The sequence below is a fragment of the Misgurnus anguillicaudatus genome, chromosome 4 (genome assembly GCF_027580225.2).
Source record: "Misgurnus anguillicaudatus chromosome 4, ASM2758022v2, whole genome shotgun sequence".
Classification (NCBI taxonomy): Eukaryota; Metazoa; Chordata; class Actinopteri; order Cypriniformes; family Cobitidae; genus Misgurnus; species Misgurnus anguillicaudatus.
In genome coordinates, this window is record NC_073340.2 from 3,308,187 (window position 1) to 3,334,958 (window position 26,772).

The 26,772-nt window shown below is 36.5% G+C and overlaps 3 protein-coding genes across 5 annotated transcripts; 1 reads left to right on the plus strand and 2 right to left on the minus strand.

Moving 5' to 3' along the window:
• Positions 1-3,306: 3,306 nt before the first annotated feature.
• Positions 3,307-12,516, minus strand: tbx6 (T-box transcription factor 6). Its single transcript, XM_055175451.2, has 8 exons — positions 9,030-12,516; positions 7,562-7,772; positions 7,164-7,431; positions 6,874-7,017; positions 6,673-6,743; positions 5,695-5,756; positions 5,333-5,603; positions 3,307-5,234 (listed from the first exon to the last, which is right to left on the minus strand). Exons 2-8 carry the CDS (start codon positions 7,582-7,584, stop codon positions 3,590-3,592), a joined length of 2,484 nt encoding a protein of 827 aa, XP_055031426.2. The 5' UTR covers positions 7,585-7,772; positions 9,030-12,516; the 3' UTR covers positions 3,307-3,589.
• Positions 12,517-14,359: 1,843 nt separating this feature from the next.
• Positions 14,360-19,740, plus strand: gdpd3b (glycerophosphodiester phosphodiesterase domain containing 3b). Its single transcript, XM_055175458.2, has 10 exons — positions 14,360-14,750; positions 15,412-15,454; positions 15,531-15,666; positions 15,771-15,816; positions 15,925-16,043; positions 16,951-17,040; positions 17,206-17,339; positions 18,408-18,467; positions 18,607-18,658; positions 18,747-19,740. Exons 1-10 carry the CDS (start codon positions 14,606-14,608, stop codon positions 18,888-18,890), a joined length of 969 nt encoding a protein of 322 aa, XP_055031433.1. The 5' UTR covers positions 14,360-14,605; the 3' UTR covers positions 18,891-19,740.
• nif3l1 (NIF3 NGG1 interacting factor 3-like 1 (S. cerevisiae)) lies at positions 18,584-25,823 on the minus strand. 3 transcript variants are annotated; one of them, XM_073866551.1, is made up of 8 exons: positions 25,708-25,778; positions 21,312-21,383; positions 20,723-21,133; positions 20,482-20,634; positions 20,253-20,376; positions 20,011-20,149; positions 19,792-19,875; positions 18,584-19,279 (listed from the first exon to the last, which is right to left on the minus strand). In XM_073866551.1, exons 3-8 carry the CDS (start codon positions 21,079-21,081, stop codon positions 19,095-19,097), a joined length of 1,044 nt encoding a protein of 347 aa, XP_073722652.1. In that variant the 5' UTR covers positions 21,082-21,133; positions 21,312-21,383; positions 25,708-25,778; the 3' UTR covers positions 18,584-19,094. The 3 variants fall into 3 exon arrangements, with proteins under 3 accessions (XP_073722652.1, XP_073722650.1, XP_073722651.1); XM_073866549.1 differs by having other exon boundaries at positions 20,723-21,383; positions 25,708-25,823; XM_073866550.1 differs by having other exon boundaries at positions 20,723-21,383; positions 25,697-25,786.
• Between the last annotated feature and the right edge of the window lie 949 nt (positions 25,824-26,772).

Sequence of the window (26,772 nt, forward strand, 5' to 3'; positions counted from 1 at the left end):
TGTCCATAACACTGAAATTGCTCCTCTTACTTATTAACTTTACTTACATTCAGATCTGACTCAATACTAATATCCCAACCAAGTAAAAATACAGTTGAATGTACTAGAAATATACCAGACCATACATTTATACGGCATGGTTATTTTTCATGCTAAATAAAAGTGTAAAAGTTATACACTACCAATACACTTATTATAAGTATAGTTCTACTTCGGTTGTTCTTCAGTGCACTTAAACTAGAATACTAAATACCAGTAATACATCAATTCATTGGTAATACAATAAGGCTGGATTTGTTAAGAGTAAATGCATTCTAGATAACATGAACTAATGAACAATACTTCAACAGCATTTATTATTCTTAGTTCATTATAATTACCTGCATTTATCAGTACATTCATAAAATCAAATGTTGTAACTGTTAACATTATTTAATGTACAATGAACTAACATGAATAACTGTGTTGACATTAACAAACATTAATAATAAGAATAATACATGCTGAAAAACTATATTGTTTACTGTTTGTTTATGTTAGCGAATCCGTTTACTAATACAACATTTTGTAAAGTGTTACCAATTGATTTTTATGGTATTGAAATAAATGAAAAAAATTAGTGTGTAAAAACAGTACAGTGTACTTGAATAGTGTCTATAGATAAAATTGCTATTGTCCCCTTTTTATTTGTTACTTTATGGAACTGAAAATGGGTTACAATTGCTATTTACCTTAATCCTGACACATTGATTGTGAATATATTGCTACGTGATCCCTTTTTTTTAAAAAAAAAAAAGGTAAAAAATGATCCATAACTGGTGCAGTATCCTTTCAAAAAGTACCCCAATTGTAGAACTTTTAAAAGGGTACTGCTCCAGTGACAGCTTGGCACTGTTTGATCATTTTATTGTGTATTATAGCAGTTTTTTGTGGGGTTTTAAAAATGTAATATCTAGTAGAATTTGTTTTAAATTAAAGTACATCAAATCAGTCATTTAAAGTGTCTCTATATGTTCTTTTTAGTGTTGTGCTGTTTACCTAACCTTTTTTTAAACCCTCTCTTTGTCTTTCACCAAATGGAAAAGGGAAAAGGAATGAAGGTGGAGTAGGAAGTTGAGGAAATTGTCACCTTGACTTTAATGACTCTTCTTCAGTTTCAACACCTCTCAACACCTGATCATGAGCAAATGTCAGTAACTGCAGAACATACAGTGACCCAGAAGGATCTAGAAATTAAAGGCACATCTGCAAACTTACACAATTTCAAATAAATTCAAATTAATTTGAATGAAAAGAAAGGATTTACCAAAATTGTGTCAAATTCAATAGGTTTATGTTAAACTGTGACATGCTTGTCAAGTATGTAACACATACTCAAAATGTGACCTCTGTGTTTAACCCATCCCAGAGTACAGCTATTGCTTTAGCACTCGGGGAGCAATCCAAGTATATATCGCTGCAGCCCGGAGACTGCAGGTGGGAGGACCTTATGCTGCAAATGGGACGGTGGTGAATCCTCTGGAAGTTTGTACTTGATCTCGTCTTGGAATCGACCGCATTTTTACTTGGTCTCGTCTCGGTCTCAGACAAAGAGGACTAAGAATTTTATTTCAAGACCGGTCAAGACCACAACTATTGCACATCACAAATTTATTTTGTATCATTAATTTTATGCAGTTTATTCAGGTTTGACATATGATGTTGACATTGTTTAAGCATTGTTTAAGTTTCTCCCAATGACAATTTTTCTAATTTTATTACTTAAACACCTGCATTGTGTTAAGTGGATGGCAAGCCATGGAAAGACAGTTCAGAATGATCTTATAATCAGTTATGATCTTACAATCATTTATCAAAAATGCATGTGATTCATAAACCGAACGTACACACAGAAACCACACGTACCCCTTTCTTTCAGATGTGAAATCTATAAATCGTAAATGATCTTGAACTTGATCTCTGCCTTTAAAAAATGGTTAATTAATGTATAGACATATAAAAGAGCAGCAATAATGGCTTATATTTTGAAAACCTGCAGCAATTGGACAAGCAAAAGTGAGTACGTCTAATCAGACCCTGACGTGGCGCTATAGCACTTTTTCACGTCAAAATCAGTTTTTATATTTATGGACTTTGCTGTGGATTTTTGTGATCAAATCTGTGCATATCCATGATTTATAAATGAGGCCCCTGTTGTGTTTTCTTATGAGGTACCTTTATACAGTGAGGGTCCTTATTTACTGTCTGGACCCTTCATTGTGTACATGTTTATGTGTATAATCTGGCTATGCCACTGGCGTGTGTCTTTGGACACAATTCTGAAGGCCGCCAACAATACATGGAAACATTTTACAATAGGTTGCATTTGTTAACATGAACTAACAATGAACAATACTTATTCTTAGTTCATTTAACTAATGAAATATTAAAATGAATAAAAACTACTAACATTAGTTAATGCACCATGAACTAACATGAATAACTACAATATTGGCATTAGGTAACATTAACAAAGATTAGTAAATGCTGAAAAGCTATATTGATCATTGTTAGTTCATGTTAGCTACACTGTAAAAAAAAATCTGTAGAAATTGCAGCTGGGTTGCCGGTAACTTACCGTAGATTTAAATTGATGTTTTTACTGGCAACATTTTGTTCAAAGTTTAATGAACATTAAACATTTACAAGTCTTTGTCTTTACAGAGTAAAACTAAAAAAACAGCATCAACCAAAACATTCTGGTAAACAAAATCTGAAGCAAAAAACAGAAAAGGGTTGATGATGATTTCTGGTTCCCAGAATGCTTTGCATGAGGCTGTTATTGTATAGTTTTATTCTGTAAAGATAAAGACTTGTTAATATTTAACATTTATTTAACTCTTGCCAGTAAATAACATAAATTTAAATCTACGGTAAATAACCGGCAACCCAGCTGCAATAACATTGTAATTTCTACGGAATTTTTTTACAGTGTATAGTGTTACCCAATACACAATTTTTGTGATAAAATAAACCTGATTCATCTGATGAATCAGCTTTATCAGCTCTTTAGTCAAAGCTGTATGACGTGAAACAAGTTTATATGTCATATTTGGGGATTGATTCAGAAGGGCTCACTTGCTTACCCAACATCTGTTATAGAAAACACAATCCTACTGAAATGTTAGTTTGAAAAATAATTGTCATTTAATGAAAGGGTTTATTTCTGTCATTTGACATTTCAACTAAATCGTATAATTAGTGAGATATAGCCTTTTAGACACAATCTCTACTTAGTATTACAATAAACAGTTTTGTGGTCAGGTGTCTTAATGCATAAAATTTAAAAAACTTTATTTTGTAATTCTAGCACAAATAAACATGTACAGCTTTGTTTCTTAAAGATTTGATTAAAGCTACAGTAGCTACATTTCAGAATCAAAAACAAACAAACAAAAAATCTTACAAACAATAGAAATACTTCAATGTTTCCTCTACCATAAATGATGGTTTAACGAAATGTGCAGTGCTTTCTTCAGAGCTATAGGTATTAATGCACTAATGCAGAAATCTTGGTCATGCCTTTGAGATATTTGTTTTCTGTTTATTCTCAGTATACAGCTCTTCCTCCAAGATCAAAGTAAGACCCCTGACCATGAGCATGAGCATGCTGTGGCTGTCTATAAATATGCCTGAGGGGTAAATGCAGGGAAGATCGTGGGTCCTGGCAAAGACGTACGGAGTAGGGAGGAAAGGGATTATAAAGGGAGGGTGGGGCAGAAGAGGTAAGTGAGGGATCCAGCGGAGGGAGCAAAGAAGGGTGCAGTATCATATCTGGTAGATAGGGGGCAGCAGAATTCACCTGGGAGAAGGTGCCTATCTCAGTGGGAGCGACAGCGGGGTATGCATTTGAAGAGGCAGTGCATTGTGCGTGGGCTGAGGTGGGAGCGACATGGGGATTTTGAAGGGAAGCATGCACTAAATGAGAGGTGTTTGATGATTGAATGGGAGGAAAGGACTGAGAGGAGATCTGGGAAGGGTTTGCTGTTTGGGGAGGAATGTTAGGATATGACTGCGTAAATTGAATTTGGGCCGTTCTAGGAACACTATGAATTGCGTTGGATGACGGCAGAGTTAGGCTCTGAAGGGGATGTGGACCAGATGGAAGGTGAGTGGGGAAGGGATAAGAAGCGTGAGATTTTGAACCAGGATTAGATCCAGGAGTGTTGTACTTGGGTAGAGATTCGGGGAATGGCGGTACTTGATATGCTGTGGTGGGGTGAAGTGTGCTGGAAACGGCCTGTATATGGCCTTGATGGACAACATTGGTGGGTTGGAGAGAAAAAGGGCCAGCTGTTGGATAAATTGGGTTTGTAACTGATGGGACAGTGCTCAGGCAAGAAGTAGGTAATGATTGGGGAAGTGTAAAAGAACCAGCTGCTGGAATTTGGGTAGATCCATAAGTATTGAGGTGAAGGCTATGATTCTGTTGAACAGGGGGAAAGGGGAAGACCGTGGTGTTGGAATTGGAGGGAGTCATTATAGTGTTAGGGGTGGACTGTGCTGGAGGAAATGGAAAAGCAGTTGGGGTCATGTTTGGTTCAGATGGGGTAAGATTGGGGTTGGAGTTGCACTGTGCCACAGCGGGGAAGGGGAGGGATGTTTGGGGCAGGGTTTGGCATGGAGAGGAAGTTGGGTCAGGATCGTTTGAGGACTGCACCGGAGGGAAGGGGAAAGATGTTTGAGTTGAGTTTTGGTCAACGGGAGTTGATGCATTGGAGGAGTTTAATCCACCATCATCTACTTGATTTTGAGCAGGGTCAATAGTTAACCCAGAACGGTGACAAGAGGAAGGTGGGATAGACTGGAAAGTTGGATCTGTAGGTGTATGGGGACTTAAGTTGTCCTGACACTGAAGAGAGTGATATGATGAAGGCGGTAGAAGGTGCGGAGAGGTGCAATGAGATAGAGGAGGGTAAGATGAGCCTGGAGGAGAGGTTGCGGATGATGGTAAAGTAGTGGAGGAGATCTGAGAAGAAAAATCTGATGAAAGTATAGATGAATATGTGGACATAGAGGGTGGGGAGGCATTCGTGGAGGCCTGAGGAAGCTCAAGGTCAGAATTCTGTGTGGAGGACACACCAGAATAGATGGAAGATGACTGAGGCATAGGTACTGATGGGTGCACTGAGGAGCTGAGCTGATTGGTTGGAAAAGTTGACATGTATGCAGGAAGGTCCATCATTTGACCAGACCTGTTAGAAGAATAGAGCCATCATTAAATAGCATGTTCTCAAACAACAACCTTTGGTATTAAGTGTGGAAAATATATAAAGCAAATGAAAGGACTTACCCATCCATCATGGTGTTGTTTACATTATTGTCAGAGGTTGTTTGCTGTTGACTCTCCATTGAAGAGGGAATGTCAGACACCTCAGAGGTCAAAAATGCTTGACTAAGGACAAGTGGTTGGCCAGAGACCGTCTGTTCTTGCAGAGTTTGTACATCTGTGTGAAAGTTTTGGCCTGTGATAGGAAGGGCAGTATTTATCATTGAGAGGGCAGAATTTGTAAGTTCCACAGATTGTTGGAGGACCTCAGTTGAATCACAAGGGTCACATGACTCTACAAGAGAGGGGCAAAGAGAACATTTTGATGTTTTAGTTTGTGCGTGCGTGTGTGTGTATTATATAGATTCAGAGATAAATTTTCTCACCAATATCCAGGGACTCCTCTTGATTGGATGTAACTTTCCTCTTTAACCTTGCCTCTCTTTGTCTGGGAAAATTGTTAACAACATTTTAATCTCAATTCAGGTTTTGTAACACCTTTGTTATTGTTATAGGAATAGTTCACACAAAAAATGTAATTTACTCACCCTAAAGTTTATATAAACTTGTATAAATTTCTTAGTTCTGTTAAATACATGAAGATATTTTGAGCAATGTTTGTAACCAAACCGTTTTTGAGCACCATTAACTATTTTTCTTTCCTACTATGGAAGTTATGGTGCTCCTGTTTCCTGCGTGATTACAAATATCTTCCTTTATGTCCAGCAAAACAAAGAAATGTGTACCGTATTTTTCAGTCTATAAGCCGCGTTTTTTTTTTCATAACTTGGCTGGTGCTGCGTCTTGTAAGTCAGTACGAATTAATTTTGACATTTATGAGACAACATTACCGTCTACAGCCGCAAGAGTCAGTCATATGCTGCTTCTGTATTTATGTAATTCAATGAATTCGGTAATGTGGAATGACGAGTATGCGAACTTCACGCAAGTTGGCTTGTTTAGTTAATTTAGACTATTCAGCCTTCCAGGTAAGTTCTGTATGATATGGTTAATAGTTTAAATAACTAATAATATTACTTTAACGTACAGACATCTATTTAGCCTGCTGTTCTGTCTGCTATTGTTTAGTTGAATAACTCGCCTTTCCAGATGAAATGTCTGTTCTTCGGCTTGGATTTTGTAAAATAATTTTCGAAATAAACGCGACGTATAGTCCACTGCGACTTATATATGTTATTTCGTCTTAATGACGCATTTTTAAATGATCCGGTGCGGCTTATAGTCCGGAAAGTACAGTACAGGTTTGTAAAAACTTGAGGATGATTAAATTACAACATAATTTTTATTTTTGGGTGAACTATCCCTTTAATTGTTAACTATGTGGATGTATGTGTATAACTCACTTCTTGCAGTTCATTCCATTCTCTCTAAAGCCTTTTGCGAAAGGATTGGAGTTGATCTTTAGGTCAGTAATCTAGAAAAAATCAGATATAAAAAATTAGGAATTCTTGATTTAGCGAACCTGCAAATGCAAAGAGCAGTTTCTTTGGCTTGTAAATAAACATTTTATTCTGTCTATATCTATTTTTTACTCTTTTCTGCACCTTGCTGTTCTGGTATGCAGTGACCGTAATGAACTGTGTTTCAGGAAAGGTGAAGGAGTGCTGAGCTCTTCCCCACATCAGCACATCTCGGGCCTCAATCACATGGATGCGTGGCTGGTATCGATGCAGGGAGTGGAGGATGATCTTTGGAAGAAAGAGAGTTGGAGACCACTTTCATTTTATAAAGCATTACTTACATCTTTTTAATAATAACCAACAATGGTGTCACTTTTAATGAAAAAACATAGACACATGAACATACAATGCATGATTTGTCAATAATTACTCACATATCCTTGTGCGTCTAACGTGTTATTGGTGAGCTTGGCCCGGTGGAAGGATATGGTCCGGTTCTGCCAGTGCTCTCCAGTCGCAGGTGAATCTGGGTGGATGAAGACGCGGTCTGGTAGCCGAGCCTCCGCCCCACCTACAACCTGCCAGCTGTTGTCCTGAAAACGGTAGCGAGAGGAATCGACAGGTACAATGTCCAAAAGAAGAATGTAACGCAGTGATGGGTTCAATCCTGACAACTTCACTCGCAGCTGTGGAAACATTCTCCTGGGAACGGAGATAAAAAGTAGAGGTTTAAACAAGTATCATGGCCAATATTAAAAAATGACTTAAGTAGCATATCAGTCATAAGTTACTTTGATTGAAGTAGTGTCGATGGTCAATAAAATGCGCTCACCTGCCCTTCTTTGTAACAATCATCTCGGTGCCAACTGAACTGAATTGTTACCACAGTGATGCATTCTCAAGTTCCATTTTAACAGTGTCCTGAGGATTCCCAGGTGTCTCGGCAGTGGCAGGAGGCGGCTGCAGCAGCCGTGGAGGAAGGCCACGAGCAGCCATGTCACATGTTGTTGGGTATAACGGCACATGTGCTGAAGGCTCACGATCTACAGGCAACAAGTCAGAGTTAACTACAGTAAGATGCCCTTGTATTTTGTGAGTTGCACTAGGTTTCTAATACACCGATGATCTCTAAACAACACCAAATATTCATATTTAGGTAACACTTCACAATAAGATTGGGTTTGTTAAGATTAGTAAATGCATTAACTAACAAGAACTATCAATATAGTTTTTTTATCATTTATTAATCTTTGTTCAAGCCAATACATTTATTTATGTTAGTTTGTGATGCATTAACTAATGTTAACAAGAAATACAATCTTACTGTAAAGTGTTACCCATATTTAAAATAACCTTATAAAATACAAATACATTTATTTAGAAATGCATATAATTGCAGTTGGAGGAGGAAAATTCAGTGCAGGGTAAGCAACAGTTGTATAAACAGAGTACATGCTTAGATTAGTGTAATGTAAAATATACGATTATTTTTTTCAACTTTCATTTTCTCACTTCCAGTGAGTTGTTGAAATAATTTAAGTGTCACCAATTGAAGTACTTTTTATATAGATCCAACAGTATACTTTATCTAGTACTAGAACTGAAAATAATGTGCTTAGATGTATGTGTCACTTCATCATCAAATATAATTTAAGTAAGGAATAATTGACGACGGGCCATTGAGTTATAAGAAAATAATGCACACCCAACGTGGTAATGTGGGTATGCATTATTTTCAAATAATTTAAAGGACTGGAGTCACAAATATTGCTCAGGTGCTTATTTTTAAGAAATTTAAGAGGTCATGTGTACGGTTTACAGAAAAATAATCAACACCCATTAAAGATTTCTCAGCCAATCAGAATAAAGCAGTCAATAGAGGTGTTGATTCTGATTGGTCAATAGCTGTGATTTATTTATGATAAAACACAGCTATGCACTGCACCCATTCTGTGTATCACTGTGCAGCAACGTCATTTGAAACATTCTGCTGCTCTTCACAGTCAGTCAGGGACTTTTTCTAGTGGAAGGAAGTCTTTAAAGTAATTTTACTTAATGGAAGTTGCACCGATACATTTTTACGGCTTTAATAGTTGTATTCTGTTGTAACCGTTTTATATAAGCAATTAGGTACTAACGCTGAATCATAAATACTTTGCTTTACGTCATGCCTACCCACTCCCATAAGCCATGACTTTCCATTCACAATACATTTTCACAAGCATGTTTTTATTACAAGTGGACTAATCTCTCCTTCTGAGGGTTTTTAATTCTGTTGAAAATAATAAATTCTTTCTTACCTCTGTAAAAGCAGTCGCCCAGTCTCTGTGGTCCCAGGGCCAAACTAGGATACATTTCCACACCTAGCATTTTTTCGGTGGATGACCTTTTCTACTTGCTTTCTGTTTTCTCAGATCAACACCTCACTCATAATAAAGCAATGCTGTTGAAATGGTTTCCTTTGCGTTTCAAATAATCCAAAGGATGTCTGTTCGCTTCTGTATCTTCTCTTCTAATGCCTCTCCGTTTGTCTCTGCGTGTATTATATAGGTGAGTGTACCTTCACACATTTGCCAAATGGTGAGGTCTTCACACGTCCTCCCTCTTCTTCTGTTTCTCCAGGCTTCATCTCTTGGGCCCTGCACTCTTGGTCTTAAAACACGTGTTAAGTAAATACAAGCTCTTTCTCATAGACATAGACTGATAATGGATGAACAAAACTGTCAGGTCAACTTTTCTTTTAGTGTTGTACCACTAAATCTAGTACAGAAGTCTAAAGAAACTGTTATATATACAGACAGACCCCACATCTGAGAAAAAAAGTCTTGTTGCACTTAAATTTTTAAGTTTAATCAATTTATATCAATCAATTCATGCACTGTAAAAAATACTTTGCTGCCTTAACATTTTTTGTTGAATCAACTCGAATTTACAAGTTTTTCAACTTACTATTATTTATCTTGACTAGAGATGAGTTGTTATAACTACAGGTGAGTTGTTATAACTTATAAAATGGAGTTGACTTTTCTTAACTATATTTTATAAGTCGTGACAACTCATCTCTGTTGAGTTAATTTAACAAAAAAATTTAGGCAGCAAAGTATTTTTACAGTGTGTTAACCTTCTTGATTGTGAGTTGCTGCTATAAATTATAAAAATAAAGTTGAAATAACTTAAGCGAATTCAACTAATTTATAGCAACTCCTAATTAGGAAAAGTTGAAATTATTTGTAAATTTAAGTTGATTAAACTTAAGAATTTAAATGCAACAAGAAATGCACACTGTAACAGTTTTAGTTTTGGCCTGTGATAAGTTGACATAACTTATAAAAACAAGTTGAAATTGTTTAAATTATTTTTTTTAAATATATTTAAAAACATTATTTTGATTTGACAAAAAAGCTGCATTTTTTACAATGCAGGGCACAGTAGCATGTAAAACACACTCTTATGGTTCCAAGATTGGTTCTTACATGGCTGCGAAGAACCTTTTAAGCACCTTTATTTTTAAGAGTGTATTTGAAATGAATGACATGTCACAATCTTCAGTATTCATGAAACTGAGAAATACCCAGTGACCGACGGTTTTTGACATGATTGTGAAGTGCTCATCAGATAAATACTTTTCAATCTCATGAGGCCACAGGAGCTGAGACGATGACAGATTCAAAATAATAAATACCATAGATGGGCCTACAGATTAAATTGTACATATTTAACACCTGAGTGAAATAGTTTTTAGTCATAACATAGGTCAATAAATATACAATGTCACATGACAATGCAAACATTGCCGATATAAAGTAGCATGTATAGTATTTTATTTTCACATGCTGATCATCACGCAAGTTCTACTATAGGGTGGTATGACGGCCTCCGAATGCAATACCTACTGCCAGTACACTGCAAAGTTATAGCTACACAGCAGTTTGAAATGAGAATTGTGTTTGTTGTAAATGCTTGTATCCAAAACTGTGACATGTTTTAAAATGAAGCTATAACAGAAGTTGGAGACAAGCAAAAATGGATGACTTTTCAAGGATGCATGGATGATTCAAGAGTGCATTAGTTCTCAGAAATGAGTCAATTCCATATGGTTCTGGATTTTGGTTTCATGGAAATTTAAGCAAAACTAAGTTAGCTTAAGATGATGTCAAACATGACCAAAATGAAAGTTGTATGATGCGAAGCACATATTGACCTAGCTTACTATTGACCAGATGGTGAATAGACTTATTTCTTACGTAACATTTCTATTTTAATTCAGCATTTGCTCTCTGGTTAGTTCAATGTCTGCTCTCGGTTGGTGGTGAGGCGTGGACGCCTGTGACAGACAGTTTGGTCTTACTGCTGCAGTTTGGTCTTCAATGTAAACAAGGATTCTGACACAACATCCAAATGTGTTTTAAAAGACAACCCCAGATTAACACCTGCTTTCAAGGATGCTTTTTTGCATGCTGTTGGTTCACAAAAGATTTAGCTAAACTGTAACAAAATCCCTGACTTAGTCAACAAGTCAAGGATTTTCATGATTTTTTGGCATCATCTCAGTGAATTCTTTAATATCCATCATTGATCAAACCAATAAAGGTACTAAATAAAAGACTTTTTTAATTTGTTAATACCTTACTTTCAAGACTAAAAATGTTTTTAAGTAAGCAATAAGGTACGAGAGACTGTGCTGTATCGTTAATAAGTAACGGCTGAAGGGCGTTGTTAGGCAGTTAGACGAAGCGCAGTACCTGCAACTCCATCCGTTACTTATTGCCTCGAGTACCTTATTGCTTTTATAAAACGTTTACCACACAATATTAAAGTATGTATTAGTGCAACTTTCATGAAGTTAAATCAATAAAAGCATTCCTTCCACTAGAAAAAAATAGTCCCTGACCATGAACAAGACATTCCAATGTGTTATATGCATGAAAGCTTAAATAAAAACAACAAACCGTTCTCAAACTGATCCGTGTGGTGGCTATAAGGGCGCAGTGATAAACAGAACCGTTGGGTGAAGCCGTCATAACCGTGTTTTATTGTGAATAAAGCACAGCTATTGACCAATCAGAAACAAAGATTGGAACTAACCGTTTTATAATAGCTAATACGAGTGAAGTTAAATTTAGATGACCTTGATAAAGGCCAGTTTTGGACCTTCTGACAGCTCTACTGCTCCAGTGTTACCTTAACATTGTTGTTGTAGTTGTTGTTTTTGTTTTTCATTTACGCAGGGCTGTGATAAAAGTAAGGCTAGGAGAGAGAGGAAGTGGAGGTGCGACCCCTCGTGTCTTTCTCAGGAGGGGATGGACGTCATTACTTACCCAAGTGTGCTCACTAAAGAGTTTATAGGGACTCTAAGGCCTAATGGCAGCTAATGTGTTTATGATTGTCCAGGTGTGCCTCTTGTAACAACAGTAGCACCACTATCTCCATTCACATTACATCAGCTGTAATGAGGGGGAACTCTTTAAATCTGTTAACTCTGCTGTAAAAAGCTGATGAAGGATTATGGGTTACTCGAGACATCTCTGTTATCCACAAATCATCTCTATATGTATTAAGTATTATTACACGGCTCGTTAGAAAGCCTGATTCTGATTGGCCGGTTGCAACATTTGCAGGTTTGTTATTACCAGAGGTGCTGAGAATCATTTTGACAGGTAAAGTTTATTATTACATAAAAATTAAATGTCTTTTAATAACGTATATGGCATCATATTTACAAATGATTAAATCAAATAGTGTGTTCATGACATTTGAACATCTTGTATCTCAAAAATATAATATATAAATAATAATAATATTTTATATTAAAAATGAGCAAATAAATTATTTCAAATCAATATTTCTTGTTCTTTACCTTACATATGATGTAAATAGCTGTGTAACAAGGAGAATAATGTACAGGCAACTGGTTGTTATGGTGAAATAACCTGCTTCAGTGTGATTCACTGTCAGGACTTATTTCTGCGATAATAACCGGCTGCCTACTATATACGGTTTCATCGGACGCATGTGCGGTAACGCGATACGCGTCTGGTCCGAACTTTACTTCCGGTTTCAGTTTTTTTAATGGTCTGACTAGTTGCTAAACTGAACTCTTGAACAAATACCTCGTCAAAAATAACAAAAGTTTTGGGTTCCTAGGTAATCTATGTGTTGTTTATTTTGCTTGTTATATAAATACACTGAAAAAAATTATTCATTGAATCTAATCAATTTTTTAAGGTAAGTGGTTGCAATCAATTTATTTAAGCTACATTTAAACAAAAGTTTTATATTTTACTTTGCTTTACTAATTTTTTTTTTTTGTTTAAATGTAGCTTAAATAAATTGATTGCAACCACTTACCTTAAAAAATTGATTAAAGTCAATGAATCATTTTTTTCAGTGTAACTACGTTTAAAGTACTTTGTTGTTATTGATTCTTAGCGGAATTTTCCGGAAGTTACGTGTTGACCACGAAAGCCGCTTGTTTATGTTGTTACTGCTGAAACTATCTATACTGCTAAAAGACCAGCTTGCCCAGCATGAATCTTCATGCTGGTTTAGGCTGGTTTATGCAGCTTTGGTGGTGGTCCTTACTATCCAAATTTAGGGCTGGTTTACCATTTGGCAGGTTAAACTAGTTTTTAAGCTTGATGGGGACACTAACAATCCAAACACACAAGTTTGGTGTTATAACCTATGGTTGGTTAAATAATGGACAGAACGAAGTGCTGGGTTATAAATAGATCAGTGCTGGGTTGTTTTTTATGTCTTTAATCTGTGCTAAAATGTGTTTTCTGTATTGCTCTTTTTTTAATAAAGCAAAATTGTGAAAAGTGCTCTAGAAATACAATTGAGTTGAATTAACATAACTGACATAACATTTTACGTTATATATTTTTTTCTATTAATACCTCTATTCATTTAATACACTTTAAAAAATGTGAATACTCGCAAGCCATTTTCAAGTCAAAGCAAGAATTTGTACACATTTACACCTGTAGTGAATATTTGACAAAGGTGTAGGCATAGGAAATAAAATGTCCTTCATAAAGTACTGCCACACCTGTCTAAAGAATACAAAAACTAATTCAAGTAGGTTGAATTGGGTATAAACGAGCAAAAAAAGTCAAACCTTCAACAATGACTGTGTACATGCACAAATACATAAAAGAGTTGGGAAACATCTCACTTAACACATGACAAATGACACAGCCATACGTTAACATTACAACATATAAGCAAATGCCATCATATGTTCTACATGTTCATGATGACTTCATCCACCATCATACAAAACCACGGGCATGTTTCCCATGAAGAATGCATTATATCTCAGAAGTCTAGAATCACTGTGGTCAAAAAGTCAGAAGTTATGCTATTCATCTGGTGCTTTCGAAACTAAAACTGTGGTCACAAACCACTACAGTTCAGATAAGGGACATATATAGTATATATATTGAGCAAAATCTTTATTTCTTTATAGTTTATGTAGTGTAGTGCATTTCGCAATATCTGAATCTCAAAGGTTATAGTTAAAACGCAGAGATTTGATAGTAGTTTGAGTCCATTGTTTAACCATTTTCATTTTTAAGCAATCCTGTTACGATATTAGTATCATACCTAACCACACACACCCTTGGACTCACACAAATTGTTGTGCATGATCACATGCTTGGTTAGTCAAAATGAACACCAGAAACCCGCATGAGATAAGACATGCACAGCAAGGAAGGACTAACCGCAGAAAACTTCATATAAAAGGCTGAAGAACGCTTCTGACAAAGACCAAGTACCTGCTGCTGATCGAGTACGATTATTTGCTTTCTGTAGCAAAACTGATAGATTTCATTATATCTGCGAAGAGTTCGTTTTGTCACTAGTTTTTATAATGGAAGTGGTGAGTGGGATTCTTTTATTCTTGATGGCTGTTGGAGTTTATATTGTTTGTTCGGTTTACCTGCTACGCAATCCACTTATACTTCATAAGAAGAAACGGCTGGAATTTTACTGCAGACACATTTCACACAGAGGAGGCAAGTACCATTTTAACACATTTTTGCATTTCAATTTCAACAACAGAATAGAACACAAAACACTGTCAGAAAAAAATGGTCAACATATGTACCATAGCTGTTAGATGCAGTACCCTTTCTAAAAGTACACCTTACCTAAAGAGTTCATATTAGTACCTCCAAATGTATACATATCTGTAGCTAACAGTACATATTAGGATCTGTTTAAAGGTACATATTTTGACCATTTTATTCTCACAGTGTATTGACTTTGTTCTAAACTTCACATTTTGACTGACTGTAATGAAGTTGTTTTATCTTAAAGTGATTTAATTTTAATTTACAAGAAATAAAAGGGTTTTTATACACCTTTAAGAGAGTACACTCTTAAAAATTAAGATGGCATAAAAGCACCATTTCATTCATTTCATATTTTTATAGTGTAAATAATCACTTCGTTCTTCTATGACATCATGAAGCACCTTTATAACCAATTAATTTTAAAACCTAGTAATTTTAACCTTTTTAAAAAGGTATTATTCAGATATTATCAATGAATCTTAAGTTGTAAACTTCCCTGTTTAGTGTACATTGTGACAACTCTACCAACGCTCATTTTGCCTAAATGAATGGTCATTTGTTTTTGAATACACTTATTATTTTAGACTTTACTGTTTTTTAGGGTGTGGAGAGAAGATAGAAAGCACAATAGAGGGATTTACAAAGTAAGTTTCTTTTGGAGTGTTTTTTTGTTATATAGTCCCATATTTTCACCATCTAATCAGAGCATTACTGTAACAGTGCTGTTGACATGGGGACTGAGATGTTGGAGATGGACTGTCACCTCACTCTTGATGGATATGTTGTGGTTTCACACGATGAAAACATTTTGAGACAAACAGGATATGATAAAACACTGTCATCGCTTAGATTTAAGGTAGATTCGGACATTTTAATCACTTAAATGGGGCTTCACGCCCATTAAATAGCTCCACGCAATTTAATTTGTTATCTGAGGGATGGTTTTGATTTGTGTTTTAGGATTTGCCTCTTTATAAAGAGAAACTTGAAGTCACATTTTATGTTGGTAAGCTTTTTCTCAAAAGCTTTATGGCTATAAACTGTTATAGTACATGATTTATGGGAAAAGTTAAAAAGTTTTATCTGACACCTACTGTACACATGTTTCGGTTAGGACACTACAGTTCAGGAAAGGACAGAAGGTTTGCATTACTTGAAGATGTCTTCAAAAAATTTCCCAACATGCCAATGATACTTGAAATCAAAGAAGACAATGGATTGCTTATTAAAAAGGTAAGCCCATTTCCCCTATTTACCTAGCTGATATGTAAAGAGATTTAATCAAGTACGACATGTTTCTGGATCAGCATCCTTTTTTCTGATGAAAACATTATCATCAACTGACAGGATTTTAGGATTATGCTTAAAGCTTGGAGTAAAATGATTATCTATTATATTGATGTATTAGACCAAGTTAAAAATGGTCCCTAGCTGTCACTGTGGTGCTACGTTTCCAAAAAGCACACCCCTGCATCCAAAGAGGCCATACTAGTACCTCAGAGGCACTGGTACCAAATATATCTGTACCTACAGTAAATGGTACATGAATTCTAAAAAAAAAAATGCTGGGTTATTTTCAACACATCGTTCGGTTAAATTAACCAGAAAATGTTTATGTTTGACCCAACAATGGGTTAAACAACCCAGCATTTAGGCTTGAAACAACCTAGCACAAATCAAAACACATCCCAAAGGGTTGGGTCCTTTTAACACAACGCTGGGTTAAAAAATAAACCAGCATTTTTTAAAGTGTATGTATCATTAACTGTATGTACACATATACATTTGGTACCATTATGTACCTGTAAGTTACCAATATGACCTCTTTAAATGCAAAAATGTACTTTTTTAAAGGGTACCGCCACAGTCATTTTTTGACAGTGAGAAAAACGATTTGGCCTATGTGGTTTTTATATATATATATATATATACATACATAAACTGTTGTTTCAAAATTAACAGTTCAGCACTGATCAATGAAAATGTCCTATTTGGCTAAATCATGTCATGTTTTTACAAACCATTGTAATCCATAACCCTAAAATCAGAGGACATGATAGATGGTCAGATTTCCTCAACCCATTTGTGTTTAGTTATGTAGATGTAATTCATCTGGTTTCACTCTTTTATGTTGTTATAGGTCTCTAGTCTTGTAAAACAGTATGGAAGAGATGGTATTACAGTTTGGGCTTCTGAAGAATCAAAAATAATGGATAAATGTCAAAAGGAGGTACGGCAACAGGGTTTTCTCTGAAATTATTGAGCATTACAATCCTCACTCATATACTAATAGACTGTAGTGTTTAAATGAAAGAGTACATTTGTAGAGAACACAAATCTCCAAGATCTTTGGTTTATCTTTTCTTTATTTCTGTGTCATTTGTTCTGTTTGTAGAACCCACACATGCCCTACATGTTTACTATGTGGCGTGGAGCAGTGCTTTTATTGCTCTTTTATACCGGCCTCCTCCCCTTTGTGCCTCTGGGTGAAAGTCTACTGGTGTTCTACCTACCCAGAATTATCAACAGGTTGGTCTATATAATCTGCAAACAGTTAAAATTGTGGGAACTGGGAAGGATTGAGATTCGATAAGTTACAATGCCTGAGTTTCTTTCAAATGTTTCAAGAGGTGTTGGCGAATTTCATAACATATGAGAGTAGATTGCTATTATCTACACCAGAGGTTATTAATCCTGGTCCTGGAGGCCCACTGCTCCGCACATTTTGTATCTCTCTCTTATCTGACAGACTCAAATTCAATCAGGGTTCCCACACCTTAGTTAACTTCAAATTCAAGGACATTTTAAGGACTTTCCAGGTCCAAAATGTGGGGACACATTTCAAGTGAGATCAAGGTTACATCGTGTTACCTTTTAAGATACATTGTTACAGTTCCCTTTCGAGGGAACCCGCGCTGCGTCACTGCAGTGTCACTTTGGGGACACCTCCAGGGGTAAGTGCGTCTGAATGTGTATATCAAATTCAACCAATGGTGAGGCTTAAAGACAAAGACAGGGTGACGCGGGAGTCAGGAAGTATATCCCTATCTGAAATATTGCCAAAGACGGCTTTACATGGACGCAGGAGTATGGCAAGGGAGACGCAGCGTCTCGTTCCCTTCACAGGGAACAACAGTTACATACGTAACCCGAGACGTTTTCATGTGTCAACATTTGCATACAGAAGATATAAGCATTTAAAGCCAACAGTTTAGAATGTGTGCTTAAAAAGTCTAGAATTTGTATGATATTATCGTACACTACACAGGGAATAATATGGATTTTTTTCCAGAAAACTTCTTGCATAAAATAGATTCAAGCACCCTCAATGACCTGTATCTATGTATGTATATTTTCAAAAACTTCCCAGGGCCTTGAATTTTTCCCCCAGATTCACAAACTTTCAAGGATTTCAAGGACCCGTGGGAACCCTTTTCAATGAGATCTCTGCTGATGATTTAAATCAGCTGTGTTAAATAAAATAGACATACAAAATATGAGGAGCAGTGTGGCCGGGGCCAGGACCAGGATTGAGAACCACTGATCTACACAATGCATTTGACTTGCATAACTAATGCAATAGTTTGTGTTTTTCAGGACTTATATTCCAGAGGAAGCCATTCTTAAGAAAAGATTTGTAGTGTATTTACTTCAGATGTAAGCAGTCCTCTTCTTAGCCCTTAATGCCAGTAAATTCATTATAAGATGTTTTCTGCAAAAATAAATTTTCAGTTTTTCATTCTTTGAATGGCTCACAAAAATATATTACAATCGCTTTTTCTGATGCTTTATTTAGGTTGACCATGCGGAAATCTTTGTTTGAGCACTTAGTCAAGAGGGGTATACAGGTGAGCATGTTTTGTAACACAAAGTAAAAAAGGTTGCACATGAATCGTAAATCTAATCCAAAGTAAAATTTTTTCATTTCTGTCTCAGGTGCAGCTGTTTGTGTGCAATGAGGAGAGTGACATGGCAGCTGCGTTTTCAATGGGAGCCACAGGTGTTATGACTGACTATCCCACCCGGCTATCAAACTACTTGGAAAAACACCCTCCTCCTCTACCTCCTACTGTTTATTAGACATTTAAAAGCACACTAAACACTTTCTTACCGCTTGATAACTAAATACATTTACAGTACATTTAAAAAGATTTTTATGATGGCAAGTAGCACTTTTAGGAAACTGCAATGTAACATTTACAAAATGAAGGTTATACAATAGAAGTGCAATATTATCATTTGTGATGTACACATGCATAGCACCCTGTGTAAAACTGGATGACATCACACTACCTGCAGCGGATCTCGATCGCTTTCAGAGATGACTAAGCTAACCGTGTGACCCAGTTTTTCCAGCAGTTTCTCTTTGAATACGGACAGGTAGCCTCTTTCACTGTTGCTGTGGTCACTGAGAATCACACTCGTGCCTTTGGCAACAGCATCTAGAACCTCATGATGGGACATCTCACCTGATCCAAAAGAAAGAAAAAAAAGAGTTGGAGGCAGTTACACAGATTGAAAGGATAGTTCACCCAAAATGTTGTCATTATTTACTCACCCTCATGTTGTTTGAACCCCCAGTGTCTTTATTCTTTAGTATTCAAATGCAGTTTTTTTTTAAAAGTGTTTGTTTGGGGTTTACTATGTCAATGGATGGTGACCGAGGCACAGGTCAAGACTTTCATCAAATAATGGATTATATTTTGGTTTGTTTTTTCACCAAACCCTTTTCTGCTCCTTCAAGTCACTTAAAATATATGGCACGAATCAAGTTATTTGTTTATCAGTTTTGGGTCCTTTTGAAGATTGGAGAGGTGGTCACCATCCACTCCCATTGTAACCAGAAAACCCATAAACAACACTTTTTTAAATAGTTTTGGTTTCTGATAAAACCAAATGAGGGCGAGTAAATATTGACAAAAAATAATGACCATGCTCATGGTCTTTGTAGGTCTTCAATAAAATGTACTATGAGATATACCTGTGATGTAGAGATCTGCTTTCACACCCTGTAAGACTGAACCTCCAGACCCTGCACATACAGCAACTGTCTTCACCAGAGACTCTAGAAAACACATCATATAAATGCTGTTATAAGCTAGTAAATATTGTACGCACACTTTAAACAATTCAGTCTGTTTGCATTGCTTGCATGTGTACACATTTCAGTCTTTAAAAAATAATATTAATAATAACCCACCTAACGTTTGCTGGTCCCCCAGAGCCAGTCTCAAGTGGGGTAAACCAAGATGAGTTTTCATTTTCTGTACTGCTACAGCAAGAGACACCGGCTCATCCAGAACACTAAGTCGTCCTTGACCACAGCCTAACAAAGGAGGCTGGATTGAAGAAAAAAGTCTGTTAAAGTATGTGCTTGCCAAAGCCAGACAGATCCCTTAATCACAAGATGACTTAACAGACAAAGAGTTACAGCCTTATTACCTGTTGGACTTGTGTAACGTTTAGAGATTTGCTGGCATGTTGATTTGAAACCAAAGTCTGCACAACAGCAGTTAAAGCTGAACTTGGACAGGTTAGATGTACCTGCTGCCCTCCAACCTCATTTCTGGAGATAAAATGATGAAATTGCAATTTAACAGACAGTGATATATTGTATTTGCCTTCATTTAAACTTATTTGCCTAACAGGATATATTTAGTTATATACTTACTTTACTGTAGATAACTGAAAGGTTTCACTGCCCTGTATGCATCTGAGCTGTGTCAAAACGCTGTCTAGTTCTCCATCATTCAACAATGAGAATTCAAGTCTGTGTTTGTCTTGAGCGCTAGAGTAGGCTTGTCTTAAAACTGATACTTGCCCACTTCCTGTAGAAAAAGGATCATATCTATTAGTCAAAAGAGCAAGCTCTCCTTAATTCTTCATTCACAATGAGGTCTGAAATTTGCTTTCTTCCCATTCCTCCAACAAGCCAATCATTAATGCCACCTTTAATGCTGTCCCATGAGGTGTGCGGAGAAAAAACTGCAATGCCGCCCTCTATTGCTCGGACAGCCAATTTCTGCTTCCAGTCCTTCTGCACCAAGCGCTTGAAAGGTCGAAAAAGCGGTGGGTGATATGAAATAATCAGGTCACAATTTATCGTCGCGGCTTCATCCATAACAGCCGCTGTCAGGTCATTAGTCAGCAGGATTGTTTTGATGGGACGTGGTTTGCTGGGCTCCACCAACAGGCCAACATTATCCCACGGTTCAGCCAAAGACAGTGGCGCAAGCTGCTCTAGAACATCAAGCACTTTCTTTAAATCCATTTCTTCAGCAGGATGGGTGAAATAAGAAGAGTAGCGACAAATTATATCTGGCCTGATCAAAGGAAAATGGGATGCTGGTTGAACAGTACGTTGAAAAGCAGATAATGGGAACAGAGAATAATCCGAAAGAGACGCGAGAAAGGAATGAGGTGAAACTGGGTAAGAGCAATGATGTGAAGTAGGAAGCTTGGCACTATGATAAAATGTGCTGGTTTTGAAAGAGATCTTACAGCCAAGACAGCTGAATTGAAAGAGTCTTCCAGAAACTTTCCTACCTCCACCAAACATGAACAGGTGAACAGCTGTTGAAAAAATGAAAATATTTAACAATTAGAAACATACTTGAACTACATACTGTACACTACAGTTTAAAAGTTTACAAATATTATAAAATATGGAAATTCAAGTCAATAAAAAAAGAGTGCTTCTAAGGAGTCAAAAAACTCATAGCAAATCTTCGTATTACATCACATGACATGAAACCTGTCATCATTACGGAGAAGATAAAAGCACTGTCAAAACAAAAAGATCTTCTGAAAAGTTGCTAAATTTAACAACAAAATTGGAGTCTTTGGTAGGAAATACTACCACCCAGTGTGCGAGAGAAAAGCTGCATCTCAATTAGGGCTGCACGATTACAGGAAAAATTATGATCACGATTGTTTTGCTCAAACTTTTGATCACGATTAAAAATTACGATCATTTCTTATTTACTTCAGTATTTTTATTACACTTTACAGCCATGTATATTTAAGCAATATCGCTCGAGTAGGAGTGTGATATAGCTCTATATCATCACGGCTGTGATTAGGCCAGAGGCACGAGGCCGCAGGCAATCACAGCCGTGATGATATAGAGCTATATCACACGACTCCGAGAGCGATATTGCTTTTATACAACAGTTCGACGGCACACGTTTGAAAGACGAAAACTAGAAAACAACAACGGAGTTATTTTAAAAGCCTCTTTGTTTGAGAACTACTTCTTCCGCCACGGATTTGAGGGCTGCCAGAATGACAGGTAAAACTTTCGGCTGCTTTGAAGCTCATAACAACTCAATGGACGGAAAAGGCGTTTCTTTATATTACCGTTTCTTGGTCACAAAGTGTAGTTTTAAGATTAGTTCAGTCGAGAATGTATCTGTATTATATTTAAATCTGCAGTCGATTAGTAAAGATAGCGCCTGTTTGAACGTTTGCTTAGTGAGATTCGGTACGAATGAGAACCAAAGCATGAGCGGACATCAGTGTTCACTCGCCCCGCTGACCACCGCCCTCTCTGGGCTACATCTCTGACAGGGATTCCCTGGCTCTCATGTTGGCCTTGTTTGTTTATGATCATCAAAATGAGATCAAATCAGCAGTATTTGGTGTCATGATCAAACTATTACTTGTTTTTTTATTCATATTTAGTGTCTTTTGTGTTTGTTATTGTTTTGGCGCGAGGTAAAAGTTAATAAAACTATACTTGTGTAACGTTACTATTGCTTTCCCATTTATTCTTAACGCGATACGAGCACTCGATTATTATTATTATTATTATTAAACTTTGTTCTTGTCAGTACTATACAAAACGGTTTTTTATAAGTGTCAGAGAGATGTTTTTGCATGCTGCTTATAAATATACCAGTGGCGATATCTCATAACATGTTTTAATAGTCACGTCACGATAAAGTAAATGATCAATGTCCAAATTTAAAAGCTGCGGTGCTTACCTGCAGTTCCACGGTGTTTTCGCGTTCTGATAAAAGATATAGCTCCAGAAAAAAACGAGTGTTTATATTCCTCTTTCCAAGTGTTAATCGTCCACACGATGTGACAAGACATTTCTCCCATTAACTTTAACGTAACATACAAGAGCGCTGATCTTTGAAGGAATAATAACTTCTGATTGGGGATTCACAGACTGATTTATGAGCTAGTGAACTAATGAGACGCACGGAGAGTGATTCAAACAGCGCGTCTGTGTTTTTCCATTCAGAGATGAGCCTGTTTAGGACCTCCATTCACTAGGTGGCGGAATGATACGAAAGGTGAAGCGGTTACAGTGCCGTTATCAGTACAATATCGTATGGCTCTTAGCCAATCAGATTCGAGAACCAGAAAGAACTGTTGTATAAAATATTATATACATTTTATAGGCCTATATTATAAAATATTTTATTGTTTTATAATATACACAGCTCCTGTTCTCTAAAACATTTAAAATAATTCCGCAAAATTCTGCATAGATTTTACAAAAGAAATCCGCAGAAATAACAAAAAAACTCCTTACACAGATTCCTTACAGCTGTACTACTATTCCATTTAAAGCAGTTCAGTTTTTTTTTTTGCTTGATTCTAGACTGTCTGTTTTGTGCTTGGTCTTTACACATTAATTGTGACGATTGTCATTAATTAATCGTGGGGCACGCATATCGTTATCATGATAAAAATACAATTAATCGTGCAGCCCTAATCTCAATTCACCTCTTTGCCCTACACTCTAAAAAAACAAACAGTGCTATATAGCACCAAAACTGTTGATTTGAATCGTAACCATAGAAGAACCGGTTTTATTGCCATATAGCACCTGTGAAGCACCGGTGAAGCACCCGTGCAGAACCACACAGGGGCCATACAGCACCACTATAGCACCACATTTGGTTCTACATAGCACTATATGGTTCTACACAGGTGCTTCACCGGTGCTATATGGCACTAAAAATGGTTCTTCTATGATTACGAGCAAAGAACCACTTTTGGTGCTATATAGCACCGTTTGTTTTTAGAGTGTACTACGCCCTAACAGTATGTACTGTTTATGTGTAGGTAAAATAGATCATTTTGGGTGCAGAGCAAAAGACTCAGAGTATGCACACATTGGGACACTAAGGCAAAACGTAAGTGATGACTGTTGCCTGGACAACACTGTGATCCTAAAACAACACAAACATCAAAAATAAAGGACTCATCTTTGCATTTAAGCATTTCTTCATTCATTATTCATTCATTATTTGTAAAAATTGCATTTAATTTATATTTTAAATGATTCATTTAGTTACGCTCTTTAAAGGCCAAAGTATGGTCCACTTTTTATGCATACGCGAGGGTCTGCGTAAAGTGCGCGTGACACAATTGTCATCATCAGAAGGGTGTGTACGTACAGTTCACGCACTGCCAAACTTTTAAAAACCCTGTGTACTTTGTGCGTATAGGTGGCAAGGCTGTGCATTTGACCGTGTGTGCGTGTATGTTTGCGTGCACGTTAAAAAAAACTATTCTCCAGGCATAAGTGTACATGGATCTACACTTCGAATTTTAACTGGAAACAACAGACCATCCGGGAACTTTGAAACTTGTATTTTTAATACTATAATTTGGAAATATTTAGGACGAATATTATGCAAAATGGGGTGCAGGGTAAAATTAATTCTTAATCAGCACCACCTATCCTGCAGACATGAATTGGGCTTAGATCACACTGCATGTCTTAAAGGGGACATTTCACAAGACTTTTTTAATAAGTCAATATTTGGTGTTCCCAGAGTACGTATGTAAAGTTTTAGCTCAAAATACCATATAGATAATTTATTACAACGTTAAAATTGTCAATTTGTAGGTTTGAGCAAAAATGTGCCATTTTGGGTGTGTCCTTTTAAATGCAAATTAGTTGATTAAGAGGTGGTATTATCTCCTTCTGACATCACAAGGGGAGCCAAATTTCAACAACCTATTTTTTCACATGCTTGCAGAGAATGGTTTACTAAGACTAAGTTACTGGGTTGATCTTTTTCACATTTTCTAGGTTGATGGAAGCTCTGGGGACCCAATTATAGCATATAAACATTCAGATTTAAAAGGAAAATTTCAGATTTAAATGACATGTCTCCTTTAATGCTCAGTTTTGGAACTTCTGTGCATGCAGGTCACTTAAAGGACAAGTTCGGTATTTTACACTTAAAGCCCTGTTTTCAGATATATGCGGGGCAGCCGCATATGTCGAAATTTCAGTCAAAACCGTTCTATTTCATCATAAACAATCTGAAAACAGGGCTTTCATGTTCGGTGTGAAAGGGCCTCAACTTTATGGTAAAAATAGTTGTGTTGTGAAAGTGCTTTAGAAAATTTTGTTGAAATTGTTAGAATTCAACGTTTTATTAGTTTAAAAAGGGAAGTTGAAAATGTGTAGAATGAGCCATAACATATTGACCCCGTCGTAATTTTTATTTGCTGATAAGGACGTTAGAAGCTGGACTTCAGTTAAACAATGATATGATTCAGTAAGTTACTAGTGCTGCCCTTTGTTTGCCACTCCATTTAAACTTTTCTGGGGACGCTGTGTTGGATAATTTTCCAACAGTAAGTAACGTTAGTTCCCGTGTATGCAGGACACCTGCTGGCTGCTTTTCTAATTTTTAACGTAGCCCAATTTATAATGTGTATATAATATGTCGTTAATACAACTTGGTGTCTTGTAAAGCATACAGTGAGACCATCAAACGAGCTACAGCGTCTTGCTGCACAAGCAGAATATGAATTCATTGCGCGGTAATAATCTGTCTAAAACTTAAGTCAGAAGTGATCGTCAGAGATTTCTATATAATGGCTGAAAGTAAGTAAGTCACATTACATACAATAAACTCACTGTAATTCTTGCAGCAGTTGTCAGTGTGGAGAGAGTACAAGAATAACGCGTTGCGATAACGTAATATCCGGTGAGATTGTCATTCGCAAAGAATTCTGGTTACTGTATTTTTTTATTAGATCCGCATCTGATTGGTCGTACACCTGCTCACCGTTTAATATCGCTCATGCCCTTGTCCTTGGATCGAGTATATGAAATGAGCAAGAATAACTATCAAGTAATTTACACAGAGACGATTTATAGCTTGTCGGTGTGATAATTTATAAATGATGTGTGCGTGCATGCGTGCGCGTGCATTCCCCATAAAAGACTGATTTTTAAATAATGCTTAAATAATGGGTTGGTGATAGGAGTTAGGGGAAGGTGATACTTTAGTTTCCATAGCAGGTCAAACAAGCAGCTGGTATCATGAATAAGTGAGAGAGATTTATGAGAATGAAACATCATGTTATAGAGATTTCAGGGATAAACTTAAAATATCACTAATAATATAATATTATAATAAAATAATATTTCTAATATTATTAATGATTATACTCTAGCACTATTTTGGTGAAATACAATGAATTAATGTATGTCACTTACTGACGTGCATCTAATTTCATGCTTTGTACATTTATACAGATTTGAATTATAGAAAAACAGAGACCAGAACAAAACCAGAAAGTGTTATATAAGTTTTTAATCAAGCATTTTAGGGCATAAATTGTTGCCTTGGCACTGGACAGGAGTGTTTTAGGACCGCAGGACAGAGAGCAGTTGTAAGACAGATGTGCTCTGTCATATTGAGTACACAGAAAAATCTGAGTTGGTTTACTTTGTGTAATTGGTAGTCTAAGCCTTCAATCCCAGATGTCCAAATTTAGCATTTCGGTATCATTCAGCTATAAGAGAGAAAGCAGAATTAAGTGTAGTGTAGTGTAGTGCAATGTATTGTTTTGTCAAATCTACAGTAACTTATCCATGCTTTCTACCCAATATTCAGAGTTTACCAATATTTCCACATTAGTTTTCTCTTACGGTCTTGAAAACGTGGTTCCGATCTTCATGTTGTCAGGTTTTTGG